At 38.2% G+C, this 18,807-nt stretch overlaps 1 protein-coding gene across 1 annotated transcript in view; it reads right to left on the reverse strand.

Moving 5' to 3' along the window:
• Positions 1 to 14,082, reverse strand: part of LOC127523965 (phenylethanolamine N-methyltransferase) — a 64,460-nt gene extending 50,378 nt beyond the window's left edge. Inside the window, exon 1 of the mRNA XM_051915216.1 lies at positions 13,869 to 14,082. Coding sequence (XP_051771176.1) covers positions 13,869 to 14,064 — 196 coding nt within the window. The 5' untranslated portion in view covers positions 14,065 to 14,082. The remainder of the gene's footprint in view (positions 1 to 13,868) is intronic.
• Between the last annotated feature and the right edge of the window lie 4,725 nt (positions 14,083 to 18,807).

An 18,807-nucleotide genomic window follows, 5' to 3' on the forward strand; every position in this document is an offset into this window, starting at 1 on the left:
TTTATGTGTTTATTAGAGGTTGAATTCATATAAAATTCTGCCACACTTCCCATACTACTTCTATATAGGATGTCTACTTCATAAATTGTATGAAAATTATGGAAATATATGGTTCAGATCACTCAAACCATATATGGAAATGGAGGCGCCCTTATATGGTCAGTAATGGAGCTTGGTTGTCATCTACTGAAAAAGTTTGGTACTGTGCCCAAACAAAATCTTACTGAAAGCGCATTTTTTGAGATATCAACCTAAAATTTGGAACACAACTTGTTCAGATTTTTGGCTTTGATTTTCTAAACATGTTTTGTAAAATATATATTTTATATAAAATATAAAATACTATATTTTTACATTTTCATAAATTTAAACTTCTATAATTTTTTTTCTGTTTCACTTACATAATTTATTTAATGAATTCATTTAAATTATTTAATTTCTTTTTTAAAACAAGACCAGCCTTATGCCTATATTCTAAAGCATTCTTGAATTACAACCATTTAAAGTTTGGATAGTGCATTTTCATGTCTATCCAAAAAAAAAAAAAAAAAAGGCGGGGCGGGGGTTGACAACAAATCAACATTATAGCTAATGCTGGAAAGACTTTCAAGATAAAATACATGTTAAATATTTGTTTTATAGTGTGAGAATGGAGATGTGCAGCAATATCTCCTGCAGCACATAGCCTACTGAACATTTTTGTCTGCGAGGAGGAGGATCAGCGTTGTTTTGGAGGGCCTGCAAGTCGTTTGTGGCTTGCAATCTGGCTAAAACCTGTGCAATTCTTCTTGGACTCACTCACACAATAAAACTTAAAACAATAAAACTGTTTTCAGCTCTCTTTCTCAACTCCTGTGCCACAAATACTGTATACAGTGTAACCAAAATTTATTCAGACACCTTGAACATTTAATTCGTTATAACAGTTTATTCACTATAGTTTAAAAAAATGGTAATAAAATATGACAAGATCTCAGAGTTAAACTGTGTCAGAAAAAAATAATCTTAATTATGTCAGATAACACTTAAGCAAAATATAGTCAGGTCAAAGTGTCTCAATAATTTTGGTCAAATTTGCATAAATTGTACTGGTAGTCCACTGTATGAAGAATTTTTGGGTATAATATGTCACAGTTTACTTTATTTTGCTATCCTCACTTACATAAATGAACTACAGTGACCTGCACCCACTAGTAAAAAAATATAAAAAATTATATGTAGTGTCTGAATAATTTTTGGTTTGACTGTATATGTGCCATACCTGTCTTCACGTCTGCTGTTAAACATTTTTAAAGTTGTGAAATCGTGTAATTATGTGAAATTATGTACAATGAAGTAATACTTTTGGTCCAAATATTTTTGGTCCTTCAGCCCCTGCCCCAGCACAGTGCACAGTAAACACAATACCACTCTCACTTACCTGTCAGTCTCTGATAGGGTTTGAGTCGGACTGTTTTACAACAATATATTTAATAATAATCATCATCATCATCATCATCATTTAAAACATTATTATTGTAATTAGTATAATTTTTATTATTACATGCTATATTAGGCCTACCTACATAAAACAGCATAGTTTTTTTTTTTTTTTTTCAAACGTTGTAGTCTTGTGGTGCACGAGACGAGAATGCTTTACTGGAAAAATGTATTTAGTGCCATACATGGTCCACACGCAAATAATAAGGTAAACTGGCATACACACCAGGGGCCTCATTTATAACCATCAAAACAGGCCCTGAAAGAGGCGTACGTCAGTTCCTACGCATAAGTTGTGATTTATAAAAACAAACTTGACGGGAAAATTTGCGCACCTCCACGAAAACTCTGACCCATGCGTACGAACATTTTGGAGACAGAGCAGTTTGGCGACACCGATGGTGAGCTGAGGGACTGACGGCAGATGAAGGAAAACCACTTTAAAACCCCATTATGAGTCATCATAAATACAGTGCATGTTCACAATAACAGTTTAAATAAATAAAAGAATGATTTAAACTCAAGTGGAAACTCACGTTTTCATTTTGATATACACATTTACATTAATTATTAGACTGCACTTTCACTAATTACGATAAGCACTGGAATTACATTACGCAGTCATTAAGCAGAAGTTAAACAAAACTTATATGAATTTAGATAGTAACTCGGTCACTTTTCCTGCCACGCTGTTTTAATGACAGCGAGGAACGCTGTAGGAGCACAATAATTCCTCTTTAAACTAAACAGATGTTATGACAAAATATTGTAGCGAGAACGATGATCAGTGATGCACACTTAACTTCGATATTATGGAAGACAGTGCTGGATTCGGTGGTCGAATGGTCCGTTGTCCAGTTTGAATAGGTCCAATGATAATAGCTTACTGTACAACCACAGCTGCACGGAGGTGTTCATGTCGTGTGAAGGCATCTTCAAACAATTACCACTGTATTTGAAGGATACAATTTGAGGAAAAAGGTAAAATTTGCACGTTTCCTTTTTAAAATACTTTGTCAGTGAAGCGCCGAGTCAGACAATTGTATTTACACTGCAATAATAAATTCCACTAAAAATATAAACATCCTAAAAGATATGTTCACCTTATCAGTAAAACTGCATAAAATTTATTTGAATTGTTTAAAACAATTACAATTCTAAAAACTCTATTCTAAAACCTTTATCTGAAGTATTTTATACATTTTAGCTTTTATGGATATTTTGATATATTTATTCTAAAACATAAAGAGGATATTGGATGATTTTTATCAATGTAATGTGTATTGCACAAATGGCATTTATAGTCCGTATCTAATATTTTCTAATGTCTTGTACCATTGACGGTGTTAACAACGGTGTCACGTGGATGGGAATATGCATGGAAATGACAGGCAAATGAGGTTATGCATAGTAAAACTAGGCGTCCTAAGCTCCATATATGGTGATTTCAGGGAGGAGACAGGGTGGGGATGCACGTACACACAATCTTCCGCTGACTGGGATTTATAAAGGGATTTTTGCTAGGTTCTGGCGTACGCATGGTTTTATAAATCTGAAAATTTTTGTGCGTACACAGAATCTAGCTTTTGCGCGTACGTACACTTTTAGGATGAAATCTATGGAAAGTTTTATAAATGAGGCACCAGAGCATGTGAGCGGAGTTCTATTTCCTCCAGCAGAACGGAGAGTGCATTCTGAAGATTCCACTCCGCTCGCTCAACCCAGAATGCCCTTTGTGACTTGCTGGATTGAAAATATGTGAAATAAGTTTTTTCTATAGTCTACTAGTTGTTCATTTAAGCCATCAGTCGACTAATCACACATTTATATTAATTTAATTACTTAAATATATTCTGGAAAGAAACTAAACCATAGCGTTTACGATGTAATAGCCTACAGCAGGGGTGTCCAACCCTGCTCCTGGAGAGCTACCATACTGCAGATTTCAGCTCCAACCCCAGTTAAACACACCTGAACCAGCTAATCAAGGTGTTCAGGGTTGCTTGATAATTACAGACAGGTGTGTTGAGCAGGGTTGGACACCCCTGGCCTACAGCCTATTCCACACTTAAGCGCACACATAAAGCTTGCCACAAAGAACCGGCAAAAGTAATAATCATGAATGTGTCAAAAAATAGCAAGGAGACATTTTAATTGTTTATTAATAAACTATAATGATTTCTGTCAGTGTCAGCTGAAAAGATGAAGTTGATGATGCTGATTCGCCATCTCCACAGTAGTGAACGCAGCTAGATAAATTTTCATACGGATACGGATTACATAATCAGAGAGTAACCTCTTTCTTTTCGTTTTGAATTGTTTAATTTAAAAGTAGACATTTCAAGCTTTCTATAGATATTTTTCTCATGTCTGTAAGGCAATTAGCCTGAGTTTCTGTTCATTTATGAGACGCGCTCCAGTTCATGTGCAATGCAAGTGATCGTGCCAGTGCCTCCATGTCATGATTAGGCCTATTTTGTCTGCTATATTTGCTTCTTATTTATATTGGTTGATGAAACATTGATTAAAATTAAGATATAATTTAAACAAAAAGAAAATCACTTTAAAGAAAGTCACTTTCAGAAAATCACTTTCTACAAAACAAAACTTAATGAAGTGGTCAAAATCATGTCTGACCCATTCCATGTCTCCCGACATATTGCAAATCATATTATCCTATCTTACTCATGCTGTTCTCTTTTCATAATCAACATACACTATATTGCCAAAAGTTTTGAGACGTCTGCCTTTACATGCACATGAGCTTTAATGACATCCCATTCTTAATCCGTAGGGTTTCATATGGAATTGGCCCACCCTTTGCAGCTATAACAGCTTCAACTCTTCTGGGAAGGCTTTCCACAAGGTTTAGGAGTGTGTTTATGGGAATTTTTGACCATTCTTCTAGAACAGGGGTGGGCAAACTCGGTCCTGGAGGGCCACTGCCCTGTATAGTTTAGCTCCAACCCTGATAAAACTCACCTGCCTGTAGTTTTCTAGTAATCCTGAAGATATTGATTAGATGGTTCAGGTGTGTTTGATTACGGTTGGAGCTAAACTCTGCAGGGCAGTGGCCCTTCAGGACCGAGTTTGCCCACCCCTGTTCTAGAAGCACATTTGTGAGGTCAGGCACTGATGTTGGATGAGAAGGCCTGGCTCGCAGTCTCCACTCTAATTCATCCCAAAGGTGTTCTAACGGGTTGAGGTCAGTACTCTGTGCAGGCCAGTCAAATTCCTTCACACCAAACTCACTCATCCATGATCTTGCTTTGTACACTGGTGCGCAGTCATGTTGGAACAGGAAGGGGTCATCCCCAAACTGTTCCCACAAAGTTGGGAGCATGAAATTGTCCAAAATGTCTTGGTATGCTGAAGCATAAAGTTCCTTTCACTGGAACTAAGGGGCCAAGCCCAACCCCTGAAAACAACCCCACACCTTAATCCCTCCTCCCCCAAAATTTACACTTGGCACAATGCAGTCAGGCAAGTACCATTCTCCTGGCAACTGCCAAACCCAGACTAGTCCATCGGATTGCCAGATAGAGAAGTGTGATTCGTCACTCCAGAGAACACGTCTCCACTGCTCTAGAGTCCAGTGGCGGCGTCCTTTACACCACTGCATCCGATGCTTTGTATACGCACTGTTCACTGTTCAGCTAATCTGAAGGCCACACAAAGTTTGGAGGTCTGTAGCTATTGACTCTGCAGAAAGTTGACTTCTGCGCACTGTGCGTCTCAGCATGCGGTGACCCCGCTCTGTGATTTTACGTAGCCTACCACTTTGTGGCTGAGTTGCTGTTGTTCCCAATTGCTTCCACTTTGTTATAATACCACTAACCGTTGACCGTGGAATATTTAGTAGTGAGGAAATTTCAGGTATGGACCTATTGCACAGGTGGCAACCTATCACGGTACCACGCATGAATTCACTGAGTTCCTGAGAGTGACCCATTCTTTCACAAATGTTTGTAGAAGCAGTCTGCATGCCTAACATGTCATGTTAGTCAAGCTCGCATCAGCTGACGCTCAGCTGATTCACATTGACCTATAGGAATACGACGCCTATCACAGCATTCGTATATATATGGTCCATTCAGTTTGTCAGCAGCTTTAGCGCATTGCTCAGGAGCTAATTAAACAGCGAATTCGGCGGGCGAGACCACTATGAATTGTGTAATCAGGAATTTAGCGAATTTACACGGATTTTACTCCATGTTCAAGTTCTTGAACAAACACACTAATTTGCCGCATTGATTATAAGCTGCTCGATTTGGAAGTGACCCAAAACATGTTCAGATGAGATCTGCACTCATCACACAAAGGGGAAGGATATCAAGAAGGAGATAAAGAATCCACGTCACAGCTGGCTGTATTTCATCCTTCATAAATCTCAGCGTCTTCGCAAAGCAAAGCTAAGTTTCCTTCTTAAGCTCTTTCAGTGCTTCCCACATTTTGTGCCTGGGAAAACATAGATTGCGATACCTGATGTGATTAAATTTCAAAAGGCTGTTTCATGTATGCGCCGCACATTTCAAAGTTAAATGTGGCACTGTTGCGTCTTCTACCTGCTCACGCAGCGCTCAGACTGCTTCTAAGTGGTTTCGCAATCTATGTATACTAAATGCATACTATAGTGCACGTTCATGCCAAGCGATTGCTTATGCTGATATGACTAATGTTGTTCTTATTGGCAAAAGTTTACTTTATGGTATTGTAATATATTGTAAATGGTTGTAAGAACATATATTATTATCTACCTCATCTAAACTTGAATGAGCAGCCCACAATAGTAAGCATACACATTGCAAAATAAGAGTCTGAGTGTATTTAGGTCTTGTTCATAAATAAGTCACTAAAAATGTATACTCCACCCTGGTTATTATATGGTTGCACAACTGTATTTAATTTGATTCAAATTCAATATTAATTTCATTTCACATAATTTCATTTCTCGTTAATTTGAAGTTAACTATTGTAGCGTCTGACCATTTTTTGTGCTGTGGGTAGGAGGATTTTCCACACAGCTACAAGTATTTCAAATCTGTGGGAAGCACTGTTTTGCTGAATGCTATCAGGTTTTTGACAGCATGATTTTTAAGGCATCAGTTTCTTAAGGTTATCCAGCTTGTTCCATAAGCTTTTGGGTATTGGCCACATGCTGTTGTCTTAAGCTCATTCAGGTAACTGCTTTTAAAGGAGCATGCTGCTCTCCTCAGCTGCTTGTAAGAAGAGCATCCCTCGCTGCTACTGTCCTCCTGTAAGGGGCATACTGCTCTTCTCAGATGTTGTAAGAAGAGCACCCCTTCGCCGCTACTCTCCTTCTGTAAGGGGCATGCTGCTCTTCTCAGATGCTTGTAACAGAAGAGCACCCCTTCGCTGCTACTTCCCTCCTGTAAGGGGTAAGGGGCTGCCTCCAGTTTGCTATTTAGACTCAGAGAGATATGCTGCTCCTTTCCATTATGTCGTATTGTCCTTCCAGTTACTTTTTCATCAGATTTCGCAGTCAGTTTGTGGTTGGGGGGTTGTCAGCATATGGTTTTGTTTTGTTTTGTTTTTGATCTGCTCTCCCTGCTATTGTCCATGCTAGGCTACATGGATGGGCAGAACAGAACCATACCACCAATGCTAACTGCCAGTCATCTTTGACGATAGTGATCCTGACAGAAATCAAGCGTAGCGTTAGTTCTGACAGATCATGTTAGTCAAGCTCGCAACAGCTGACACTGATTCACACTGACCTATAGGAATACGGTGCCTATCACGGCATTCGTATATATATGATCCATTCAGTTTATCAGCAGCTTTAGTGCATTGCTCAGGAGCTAATTACCCTCCTCCGTCCCCAGCTCCTCCTTTGTCCAGTCAGGTCTTGCCCTTCTGATATTTCTCTTGATCAAACTCATTTCTTCAATTATGTTGTTACATTAATTATTGTCATTAAGAAAATGAATGATATTGAAATAGTTTGGTTCTGTTCTGTTTACTCTTATCCATGCTAGGCTGCATGGATGGGCAGGGAGTTTTTTTCCAGAACAGAACCATACCGCCAATCTAAACTGTATGCTAACTGCTAGTCATCTTTGACGATAGTGATCCTGACAGAAGTACAGTACAGAGAAATTGACGTAGGCCTAAATGAAAATGATTGACATTATTTGACCAGCAGCTGATTGGACAGATGTGACCCAAATGTCACATCTATCCAATCACCTGCTTATTTTTTAATGTTTCTTATGGGCCAATGAGGGCCTTTTTTTCGCACTAAAGAAAATTAAATATAATAAAAATAAAAAAAAATAGTCTGCTCAATCCGGGGCCCCTGCATATGTGGGGCCCCTAGGCTGCAGCCTATGCAAGCCTGTGTGTTAATCTGCCTCTGCCTTCCAGGATTAAATAGTGTTCCAATTTTTTTACTTAAATTCATGTTTTATTTATATTACATTATATTCATTAAATAACATTATTACATTTTATCATATCCAATATATTTTTGTTATATGAAGACTAAAATATTTTTGCCCTTTTGATTGTCCCGTTTATAGTAAAATAAACAACTTGAAAAAAGTCCACCACTTGTGAGAGAAGTTCGGTCTGAACAAAGCCGTTAACTGAATTTTGAAGGATAATGCAAAATAATTTCGGTCATTTTAAAAGATAAAACATAAGGTGCCTGGTCTATTGCATATCCTTCCCTGCTTTTGAAATAGGCTATGCATATTAGTTTATATTGATAATTTAAACTCGCAAGTATATCGAAAGAATGCAATGCCTGTTTTTTCGAATAACCGACAAAAGAGAGGTAGACTAAATTAATATTATACATAATTGTCACAGGTGCGTGCAGGCAGGAAGACGAAGACACAGAAGAATAAGACTCCAATATGAAATTTACTAAAGATATTCAATCCAAACAGGTACAGGGATTCATATCACACACATAAATGTAACTGTGACCAGACAAAGACTGACTGTGAAGGGAGAACTTATATAGTGACTCAAACAAGATGATTAATGACGTGCACCTGAACGGAATGAACTAATAATGAGGAGCTGGAGAACTGAACAAAGGAACACGTGACAAATGTAAACAAACTAAAAGTTCATGATGACTAAGACGAGCTGAACATAACTGTGACAATAATACTAGTAGGCCTATGGGTTTCAATATGTCTTGAAGCTCCAAACAGTAATTTTTCTGCTTGTTTACAACTTACTGTGTCTGCTTTTTTTCTTGATTAATCTGCTTGCTTGACTGCCAACACTAACATTAATCATTTGGGATGCTTCCCTCATTTTCTCTGTTAGTCAAAACTATGAAATTAGGCTGTAGGCTATATTTCACATAATTGGATATTTATTTAAAACCCAGCAGATCTTCCATTTGGTGTCACAGACACTGGGTCTCTCAAAGCCTCGAATTAAACATGAATTCAGAACATGAAATTGTCTGAATTTCATGTCGTGGGCTTAGCCTTCATTAATTTATACCATAGCATCGATCAACGTCATTTTGATGGTGTTTATTAACCACGACACACCTACCAGTGCAGGAGGATGCTTGCCTTATTTGTTAGCCCCGCAGTGTCAATTTTAGTTTCCCGACAGACTCCATGCAGTGGAACACTCAAGTTTACTTTAATATTTCACAATAATCGAATCATCGAATCATAACAAAATATAATCGAATCATAACACAATATAGGCTATATCATTGAAAAGGTATAGCCTACAAGTCTCTAGAATACATTTTTGACCAGTGTTACAATATAAATTATGTAGGAACAGAAATTGATTAATTTATGACAAGAGTGTGCATCAAAAAAAAAAAAACTGCTAAATGTTGTATGTATCCTGTCCTCATGTCTTGAATCAGAATTCTAATGTTCATTTTCTAATTAAAGTTTTTTTAAAAATTTCGTAATAATATACTAGTCTCTGTGTTGATGGAGTTATCTGGTAGACTCTGGTCTCTAACCTGTAGGAATCACCACTGAAGCATGGTACAGCAGCTAAAAGTTTTTCAGAAAGGGCATTTTTTTGCACACAACTTGGTTAGACGTTGTTGTTGTTGTTGTTTTGTTTTTCGCTGAAACATGTATTTATTTATATATTTTTTTAATAAAAGAAAAACATAATATTTCTGTACATTTTCATAACAGTACATTTAAACATAAATAACATTTTCATTTTTTTTTTTTTTTTTTTTTTTTTTTTTTTAGTGATTCCACTTCAGCAATAATTTGCCAAATGTCTTCTTTCAAAAGAGACCTTAGATCTGTATTCCAAAGCATTCATGAATTACAACCATTTAGTTCGGATAGTGACATGCAGTTAACAATAAAAAATGAGCCCTTAACCCAGACAAGACGTTCTATTTTCTAATATTGACAATGCCACTGAAACACCAAATGATACAATATTTTACTAATGGATAAAAAAAAAACAAGGTGGAAATTGTAAAAATCAGCTCACAAAAAAAAGATTATTTGTTTCTTTAACATAGCAAATACACTCTTACAAACCAGACCTGCTAAGAGCGGAACAAGCAGGAAGCAGGCTATCAACTACGCTACCACATGATATGTTGCACAACTTTTAAACACTATCTTGCTTCTGTTATACTAGAGACGATTTCTCGTTTTGGAAACACTACTTAATGTGTTAGTGTTCAGTTATTTACTAACGTGAAAAGTATCTGTGTAATAAGTTGAATACATAGAATGGAGTAGGTAGGATAATTGCTGAACATGAAATCTTAGCAATTACATTAAAGTATGATAAAGAGGTGCAATGTTTAATTAATATGTTTAATGTTAGTGGAGATGAAAATATCAAAAAAGTTAGGTTATTTGTACATAAATATATCCTATCAATTCATAGGCACTTCTTTGGCTAAAATGATCCATGCTGAATTGGCCTGGTCTGACTCAGTTTACTATCGATCGGGTGAAAACCGTTCAAACTTACTGGCTGTAGAAATCAGTGGGCGTGGCTCATTATACTATAAGCAAAATGCCGTAAAATGCGCTCTGTGCAACCAAAACGGCGTTTTATGCCATCATATGGCAAGATGAATGGCATAAAAGAGCAATGCTTTTCATGCACACTAAAACGCTGTCAAATACACGTCACTGACAAATTTTTGTAATCAATAATAACTCAACAATTATAATCTTCTGCCAAATTTACCCTCGATAATTCCATGTTGTTTTGGTTGGGTTAAATGATAATACAAGAGTCCTAAACCTATAGTGGACAAAAACATGACAGACTTGAGTCCTAAAAACTGAGCACACGCTTTCGACGTGCAATTTTGAGAACACTAAGGAAAGAGTAAGTTCTTTTCGCCTGTTGGACATTTTAAACACACGTTTGCACTGCCTGTTTGGTTTACCTGTTTACACGTTCATAACAAGCGTTTTGTCAGACTCAAAATGCATGTATTCGACGGCCATTTCTGTTATGATAAACGTACGTCAAAAACATGCATTTTCAGTGACTCCAAAGCGCACGTCGAGGACACGCGTTTTATAGCAAATCACACGTCGAGGATGTGCGTTTTGGTACAAAAAAAACCACGCATTTCTGCCGCACATTTTCCATGATCCCAAAGCGTGCGTTTAGAACGCACATTATTATGGCAAATCACATGTCGAGGATGCGCGTTTTGCTGTCACATCGGTGTTTAGATGAATATGTAAATATAGAAAGCATAAGAAAAGCGTCTGATCATAACAACATTGGTATGTTAGCAGGAGCTCTGCAAATTTGCACTCCAGTCACGTCACGTTCATTTATATAGCACTTTATTCAATAGATTGCTTAAAACCATTTGATACTGCTTTACAGTATCAAACAAACTTGGGGACATATAGGGCACAATTCTGGGCATGATTCATTGACCAAAAATGATTGCATGTCCCCTATCCTCTTGATAGAAGCCAGCACAGTTAAGAGCACTTTATTGTCTTTATTGACAGAATTTTCAGTTCCACAGACTGCAGCAGTTCAAAGGGGGCTCTCTGAAATGCAGTAAGCACCAGAGAAGAACCCAAGAGGGTACAGGGTTAGGGTGAGGAGGATTTAGTCTCCTCACACCCCTCAGGAACCTGATGATCATGTTGTGCTTTCCCAGAGATTTACCATCTACAGGATTGTGATGTGTGGCAATCACAGCAACATATCTTTTTAGGGTGGAGGGAGACAGACTTCGCTCCAACACTTCCTGGAGGAAGGAAAGCACAGGGCGGGGAAAGGTGATTTACTCATCACACTGTGCCCCCAGAACTAGATCGGGGTATAGGTCAGGGGACTCCACCTCATTTGAGGTACTTGACCGAGAGCACATCTAGAGCATGGAATGATGCGCAGGGTTGCCGTGACAACCCACGCTGTCAGCCGACAGCTCTACAGCACACGACACGCCGAGAAGTACGAGCCCTTATGAGAAAGGCGAGACGCGACCAGCGTGCCGACGTGGTCAGGCTCTCATGTGAGAACATGAGCCACCCACGCACGCACTCTCAGCATGCTTATGCCCAAGCATGTGATACAGTTGTAAGGCTTGAGCTTTCTGCTAAGACAGGAAATAAAATAAAATGTTCTTTTTTATTCATTCTGTATTATTCTTAAATTATTATTTCTATTAGATTAAAGTGGAGTCTGGTATTACCACAAATCTGTGTTCAGGATAGATCATACGGAAGGCTCAATAAATGGAGCATGGGGCATATCATTTGAACATCATCTGCGGGTGATCTACTGACGACGCATAATTTAAAAAGAACAGATGCAGTCGGATCGTTTCCATAATGACCAACCCTGGTCACTTGGCTACCAAGAGCCACACGATGCTTTTTTGGCCAGTAAATAATAGTGCAAATACCAGTAAATTCACTACCGCAAACTTCAGTAAATCACCTTGCATGATTCATTTAAATACTCTCTTCCCATAGATTATATATATACAGTCAAACCAAAATTTATTCAGACACCTTTAACATTTCATTCTTTAATACAGTTTATTCACTATAGTTTAAAAAAAATGGTCATACAATATGACAAGATCTCAGAGTTAAACAGAGTTAAACTAATAAATTGTGGTTTGACTGTATATATTAAATATATAGCGGGGCAGCCAGAAATATATATATATATATATATATATATATATATATATATATATATATTTGGCTGTCCCGCTTATTTTTACATTAGGTAAAAACACCTTATGTAAACCTCGCTCCAGATCAAGATGATATCAGTCTGCTTCAGATATGTGTCCGCATCAGGTCAGTAACTAGTTGGCATGTCTGTTCTTCCTATGTGGAGTTGCGTATCAAATTAATGAGAGTATATACGCTTTCATTTAAATGTGATCATGTGAATAGCTTTTATATACTGAAGTACTGTTGTGTTTATTTCATGTTTGTTATCATAGACCCAGAATCTGCCCTACCTAAATTTATGGCCAGGAACTGCTTATGTATATATAAGAAGTAATGTATACAATGATAATAATAGCAACATCAATAATAATAATAATTATTATTATTAAGGGAATACCAATGTTTTTATGTAAAAAAAAAAAAAAAAAATTATGACAATAATTTTGGAGAGTTTATAATGTAATACATTTCTCATAATGTAAAAATTATTATTAGATTATGAGCTCAAGGTTTTATTACGTTTTGAGAATTATTACAATATGAACATTTTATTACATTAATAATGTAGTACTTATTACATTGTGCAGTTATTACATTAATGTGCAGTTATTACGTTATAAGTTGCTACAACGGCTGTTAATGTTTCTTGTCTTGTCACATTGACAATTATGAATTATTTTACATGAATCGCATAAATTATTTCCAAATAGTGAAATTAGACAAGTTTATTTGTTTGCATCCCCGATCATCTCTGTCAGTCGTCTGTAAATGTTTAGTTTAGCTACTTAGATCTTATCTCACATTTTATGACCGTTAACTGAAACATCACACTGGAATTCACATTCAGCAGCTGCGGTGAACATAAAGCCCACCTACTTTGATTTGATTGGTCGTCTTAAACATTTTAGGTGTGTTCGACTTGAAGTGGTGCTGTCCAGACTGATCAGTGTATGACATCAAAGTACCACAAGAGCAATTAGAGTGCAGACGGCTCTGTATGCTTTCGAATCTCTCTCACGAAACTTTGATGTCATACATCAGTCTGCGCAGCGCTGCTTCAGGTCAAACACACTTTTTGACATTGACGAGCGGTGTTAGACCACTGAGGCAGCTCAGATGAGATAGTTATCTTTCTTATATGCACCTCTAAAAATTACAGAGATCCGAGCCTCGGGGACCTTAACGGTGCATACGGCCCTGCTTACACACATTTATGCTCACCTTCAGTAAAGGCTCTGTGCAGACAGCTGAGTTTCCATGGCACAATGCTACTTTTCCGTTCAAAGTCTGCTCGGGGTGGAGTGTAGTTATAGTGCAGATAAGCTACAGGATCAAAGCCTTGGTAACATGCCTTCATAGAAGCCGCCGTCTTTAACTTTTCCAGCATCATCTTCTGTTTTTCTCTGTCTCTCTCCATACCAGTTCCTTTGAATCACTGTCCCCATCCTGTTTTCACTCAGAACCATATTTATACTTGCGTGTGAATGAGGTTAAAGGTTTCTTTGGTACTTTTGTTCACATGCAGATTAAATTAGTTTCTCTGTGTCTGTGCTCAGAGGCAGTCATCTCCTTATTGCACAGTCTTATCTCTACAGATAGTGATAGTGTTCTGCCCACCTGAGAGCACTCAGAAATTATGCCTTTTTGACTTCAGGCACTAATGATATCTGGGTTAGCTGGCTGCACATTTTCCCTTAATGTTATCTCACTCATCTGAACAAAAGGCCTATTTAAGGTCAAACACACACACACAGACACAAGCACAAACTTCTGGGTAACACTTTATAATAACACACGCTATGAATCCTTAGTTAAGCATTAGTAAATAGTTAATTCATGATTTTTAAAGCATTGTGCCTACATTAATAGATATTACTAAGCAGTTTATAAATACAGCTGTAAATGCTTTATTATTTTATCTTTATACTTTATTAATGATCAATTTATCATTTCTAAATTAAGTGTTACATTACTTTCAAACCAGTTGTTTAGGAGTTGTCAGTGGTTCATAAGATCATTTAGAAAGTGTAAGTAAATGATTAATAAACTATTTAAATGTACATTTATACATCTTATTATTTAGATATATAGTAATAATTACTCAGTGTGTTAATAAATGCTTTATTAACACGTATTCCTAATGTATTTTATGATCAATTGAGGTATTTATAAAGCATAGTTGTCAGTTAACTTTTTACAATTTAAAGGCTCAGTTATCTTCTAAACAGAAAAAGGAAACAAACACAACACAGAGTGATACAGAACAGAAATATTTATTTCAAGATGCAAAAAATGAAACTGTACAACTGAACACTTGATATAACATGAAAAATAAACCTCTGCAATATCATATAACTAAAAAAAACGAACTAAACAAGCAACAAAATGAACAAAAAAAAACAAACAAAATGAACAAAAAAGAACAAAATAAGAAAGCAAGTGAATATAAATAAAAAATAAGCAACAAAATGAATATACGTCAACAAAATAAGCAAAAAAAAGGGAAAAAAAAGAAAAAAAAAAGGCACAAATTAGGGCTTTTCACATTTAAAATAGTTAACCCTGGGTCAGTTTAAACCCCAGGTAAATGGAATCCTGGGTTCCCTTTCGAAAGGGAACTCTACACTGCGTTTGAAACGCATATGGGGAACGCCTCCGCGTGAACCGGTGTCTGAAAACAATATTAACTCACAACAATCCTATTGGCCGGCGACAGCCTATGACGTCATCATAGCACGATCTGGAAGTATATAAGGAGCGCCTAGAGAACCAGTCAGTATCTTTTCGTCTTCAGGGACTGTTCTTTTTGAAACGATATCAAACCGATATTAAGGTAAGACAATTTATGTCTGGCAAATGTATTAGGAAGTGTGTGCATCCGTGTCCCATAGTGTTGACATCTGATCACACACATAACTTATAACGTTGTCTTTTATGAGAACAAAAGAGCATGTACAGGCAGTTCTTGTGGGATCTGTCTGTTTGTTATTGTGAGTGTGTTTTACTTAAAAATAACGTAAAATGCTCCACTCTCTTCTGGTCTTTTCCACGAGAGGAGAAGGACCGGCAGCTAATGGTTCGGGTCTTACTCTTGCTGAGGAAGAGTAGAGACTAGATCATGGGGTTCTCAGCTGAAGCTTGTTGAAGAGTTGAAGGGGTGAAATTCCACGCGACCTTCGACGGCTGACGGGAGAGAGCTGTGTGATTGTGATGATGTGTTGTCTATGACATCATTAGATTCAGCAGCAGTTGCTCTTCTTGTTCTAAGCCAAACAAGAGAGCAGGAGATGGCTAAAGATGGTGAGCCTCCTGAATCCTCAAAGCCACCCTGCCCCCGCGTATGTACAGCTATATGAGATTATGGAATGCGCCTCTGGCAGACTGCTGCTGCCATTGGAGCAGGTTAAGAAAGAAACCGGTCACGGATTGTTCATCGAACGGTTCCTTTTTTGCCATAATCCTCCAGCCACCATAAGCTTTCCATTCCTTCTTGATCTTCATACTGAGATCGAGAAGGCATGGAAGGGCCTGTATTCAGCTTGCATTCATCAACATCAGCAGGTTAATTCGCCGGTGTCGATGGAGTGAGTATGGATACGCGTCGATGCCTCCTATTGACGAGATGGGTGCAACTATCTCGTGATATAGATAGGCTCCAATGCTCTATACGCGGCAGCAGGTCAGGCGGGTGTTGCTTTACACACAATGTCTGTTTGTAAACATATCAGTTAGACCTGCTGAAATTGGCTCTCTTTATATTTATAATCAGTTTCCTGTATAGGATGCGGACTAAGGGCCCTGAAATTCCATTAGGTTGGCTGTAACGATATATTATTAGGGTAGTACTTTGTTTGTCCCCTTTTTTGGATGTGTTGGCTTCAGATAATGAAGCCACCGTTCATATGTATTTAGATGTCGTTAGCCACCTTTTGGTTAATTAGCTTTCTCCTCTGGTAAATGCTAGAGATTTGTGATTAGCTTTCACTAACTTTCACTAGCCTTACGGGCCGCCTGACATTGTGTGCTTGGGTTGAGCTTTGCACCTCTGAGCTTTACTGTAGAAATTTAGTATTCTCAAAGTTTGCCTCCTCTCAGTTGAGAGTCGTTGGTAGAGGCTGTTGTTTCTTAGCCCCAGGCAGATCTATGCTTATATGTGGCCGTATAGGCCCACAGCTATAGCTGGCCTAGGCTAGAACTAGGGTTTAGGCGGTCTGCTAGTAGCATTTTACGCCCTTTTTATACTACCCCTGTTATGTGAGTGTAGTTTTCCTAGTTCTGGCCTCCTCTTATCAGAATTGTCAGGCCAAGGCCCGTTGTCCCTTCGGTGTAGGTGCAAAATATATAACAGCTAAGGTAGCAGACTATTGCTAAGTCTCCCTGGTGCCATTGTCTCAGGCGGTTTAGGCCCTTTTTACTATGTGAATAGAAACTTTGTTGCTGTGTCCCCGCTCCCCCAGAACTATCTAGTGGTACTTTGACTTCAGTTTTTCCCCTGAACCCCTTGAACTATGTTCAAGCTTGAGTGATATGGTTGTAGCTTTTTATGAAAGCTCCTGTTCCCTAGGGTTCAGTACAGATTGTATCTGTTTTTGGTGAGAATTTCTGATGTGAAGTACCAACCCTGTATTTTTCAGGGTTGGATTAATAGTACTCCCTTGTTGTTCAAGGTTATTGTACTTTAATATGTTAGTTCTGATTCCTGCCCTACACTTTGTGATCTCAGTAACTCTAATACTGCCACAGGCTAGCACCCATGTGTTCTGGAGTAGTAGGCCTGACTTTGGCCTCCTTTAGAGTATGGTGACGTAGTTTGTACTCCCCTTGCTGTAAGGGTAAAAAGTGTTTTTACTGAGTATATTGCCTGTTGGAATGTATAAGCTTAATAAAGCTAACCTCACTACATAGTTTGGTTTTCATATATGGCTCCCTTAGAGCTTGAACACTGCCACAAGCTGACACTCGTGTTGTCTGAAGTAGAAGGCTCCATTTGGGCCTCCTTCAGAGCACAATAGCTTGTTGTATTACAAGGCTTGTTGGTAGATGTTTCAGTTAGAGCTTGCTCACTTGGAAACTAGCACTGCCACAGGTTGACGCCCGTGTCATCCTGTTTGGACCTCCCTCAGAGCATGATAGCATAAGTTTGTACTCCTCTTGCTTAAAGAGTAAAAAGTGTTTTTACTGAGTACACTGCTTGTTGGTATGTGTGGAGAAGATTAGCTCAGGTTGAGTTAAACTAGTCAACCTCACTGGATAGTTTGGTTCTCCGATTTGGCTCCCTTAGAGCATAGACACTGCCACTAGCTGACACCACGTGTCTTTCTGGAGTCGCAGGCCCTCTTTGGGGCCTCCTTCAGAGCATGATGGCATAAGTTTGTACTCCTCTTGCTTAAAGAGTAAAAAGTGTTTTTACTGAGTACACTGCTTGTTGGAATGTGTGGATAGAATTAGCTCAGGTTGAGTTAAACTAGTTAACCTCACTGGATAGTTGATTTGGCTCCCTTAGAGTTTAGTCTGCCTCTGGCTGACGCCCATGTCATTCTGAGGTCGCAGATCCTGTTTGGACCTCCTTCAGAACATGATGATGTAAGTTTCTACTCCTCTTGCTTAAAGAGCAAAAAGTGTTTTTACTGAGTATATTGCCTATTGGAATGTGTGCTCAGGTTGAGCTAAACTAGTCAACCTCACTGGAGAGTTTGGTTCTCCGATTTGGCTCCCTTAGAGCATAGACACTGCCACTAGCTGACGCCTGTGTCATTCTGAAGTCGCAGGTCCTGTTTGGACCTCCTCTAGAGCACGATGGCATAAGTTGTACTCCTCTTGCTTAAAGAGTAAAAAGTGTTTTTTACTGAGTATTTTACTGAGTCATTCTGAAGTCACAGGTCCTGTTTGGACCTCCTCTAGAGCACGATGGCATAAGTTGTACTCCTCTTGCTTAAAGAGTAAAAAGTGTTTTTTACTGAGTACACTGCTTGTTGGAATGTGTTGAGGTAGACTGTAATATGTGGGCACTCTACAGTCTTGCTGTGGGAGGTGTGAATCTTCATGAATAATGCTGTGATTCACACCTGAGAAGACAAAGACCCGCATAATGACCAGCATAATGACCCGCATAATGAGCCCTTTCAGTCAGGTAGGCTATGTGAGAGGACACTAAAAAAAT

Source organism: Ctenopharyngodon idella, chromosome 12 (genome assembly GCF_019924925.1).
Source record: "Ctenopharyngodon idella isolate HZGC_01 chromosome 12, HZGC01, whole genome shotgun sequence".
In the NCBI taxonomy this organism is placed as follows: Eukaryota; Metazoa; Chordata; class Actinopteri; order Cypriniformes; family Xenocyprididae; genus Ctenopharyngodon; species Ctenopharyngodon idella.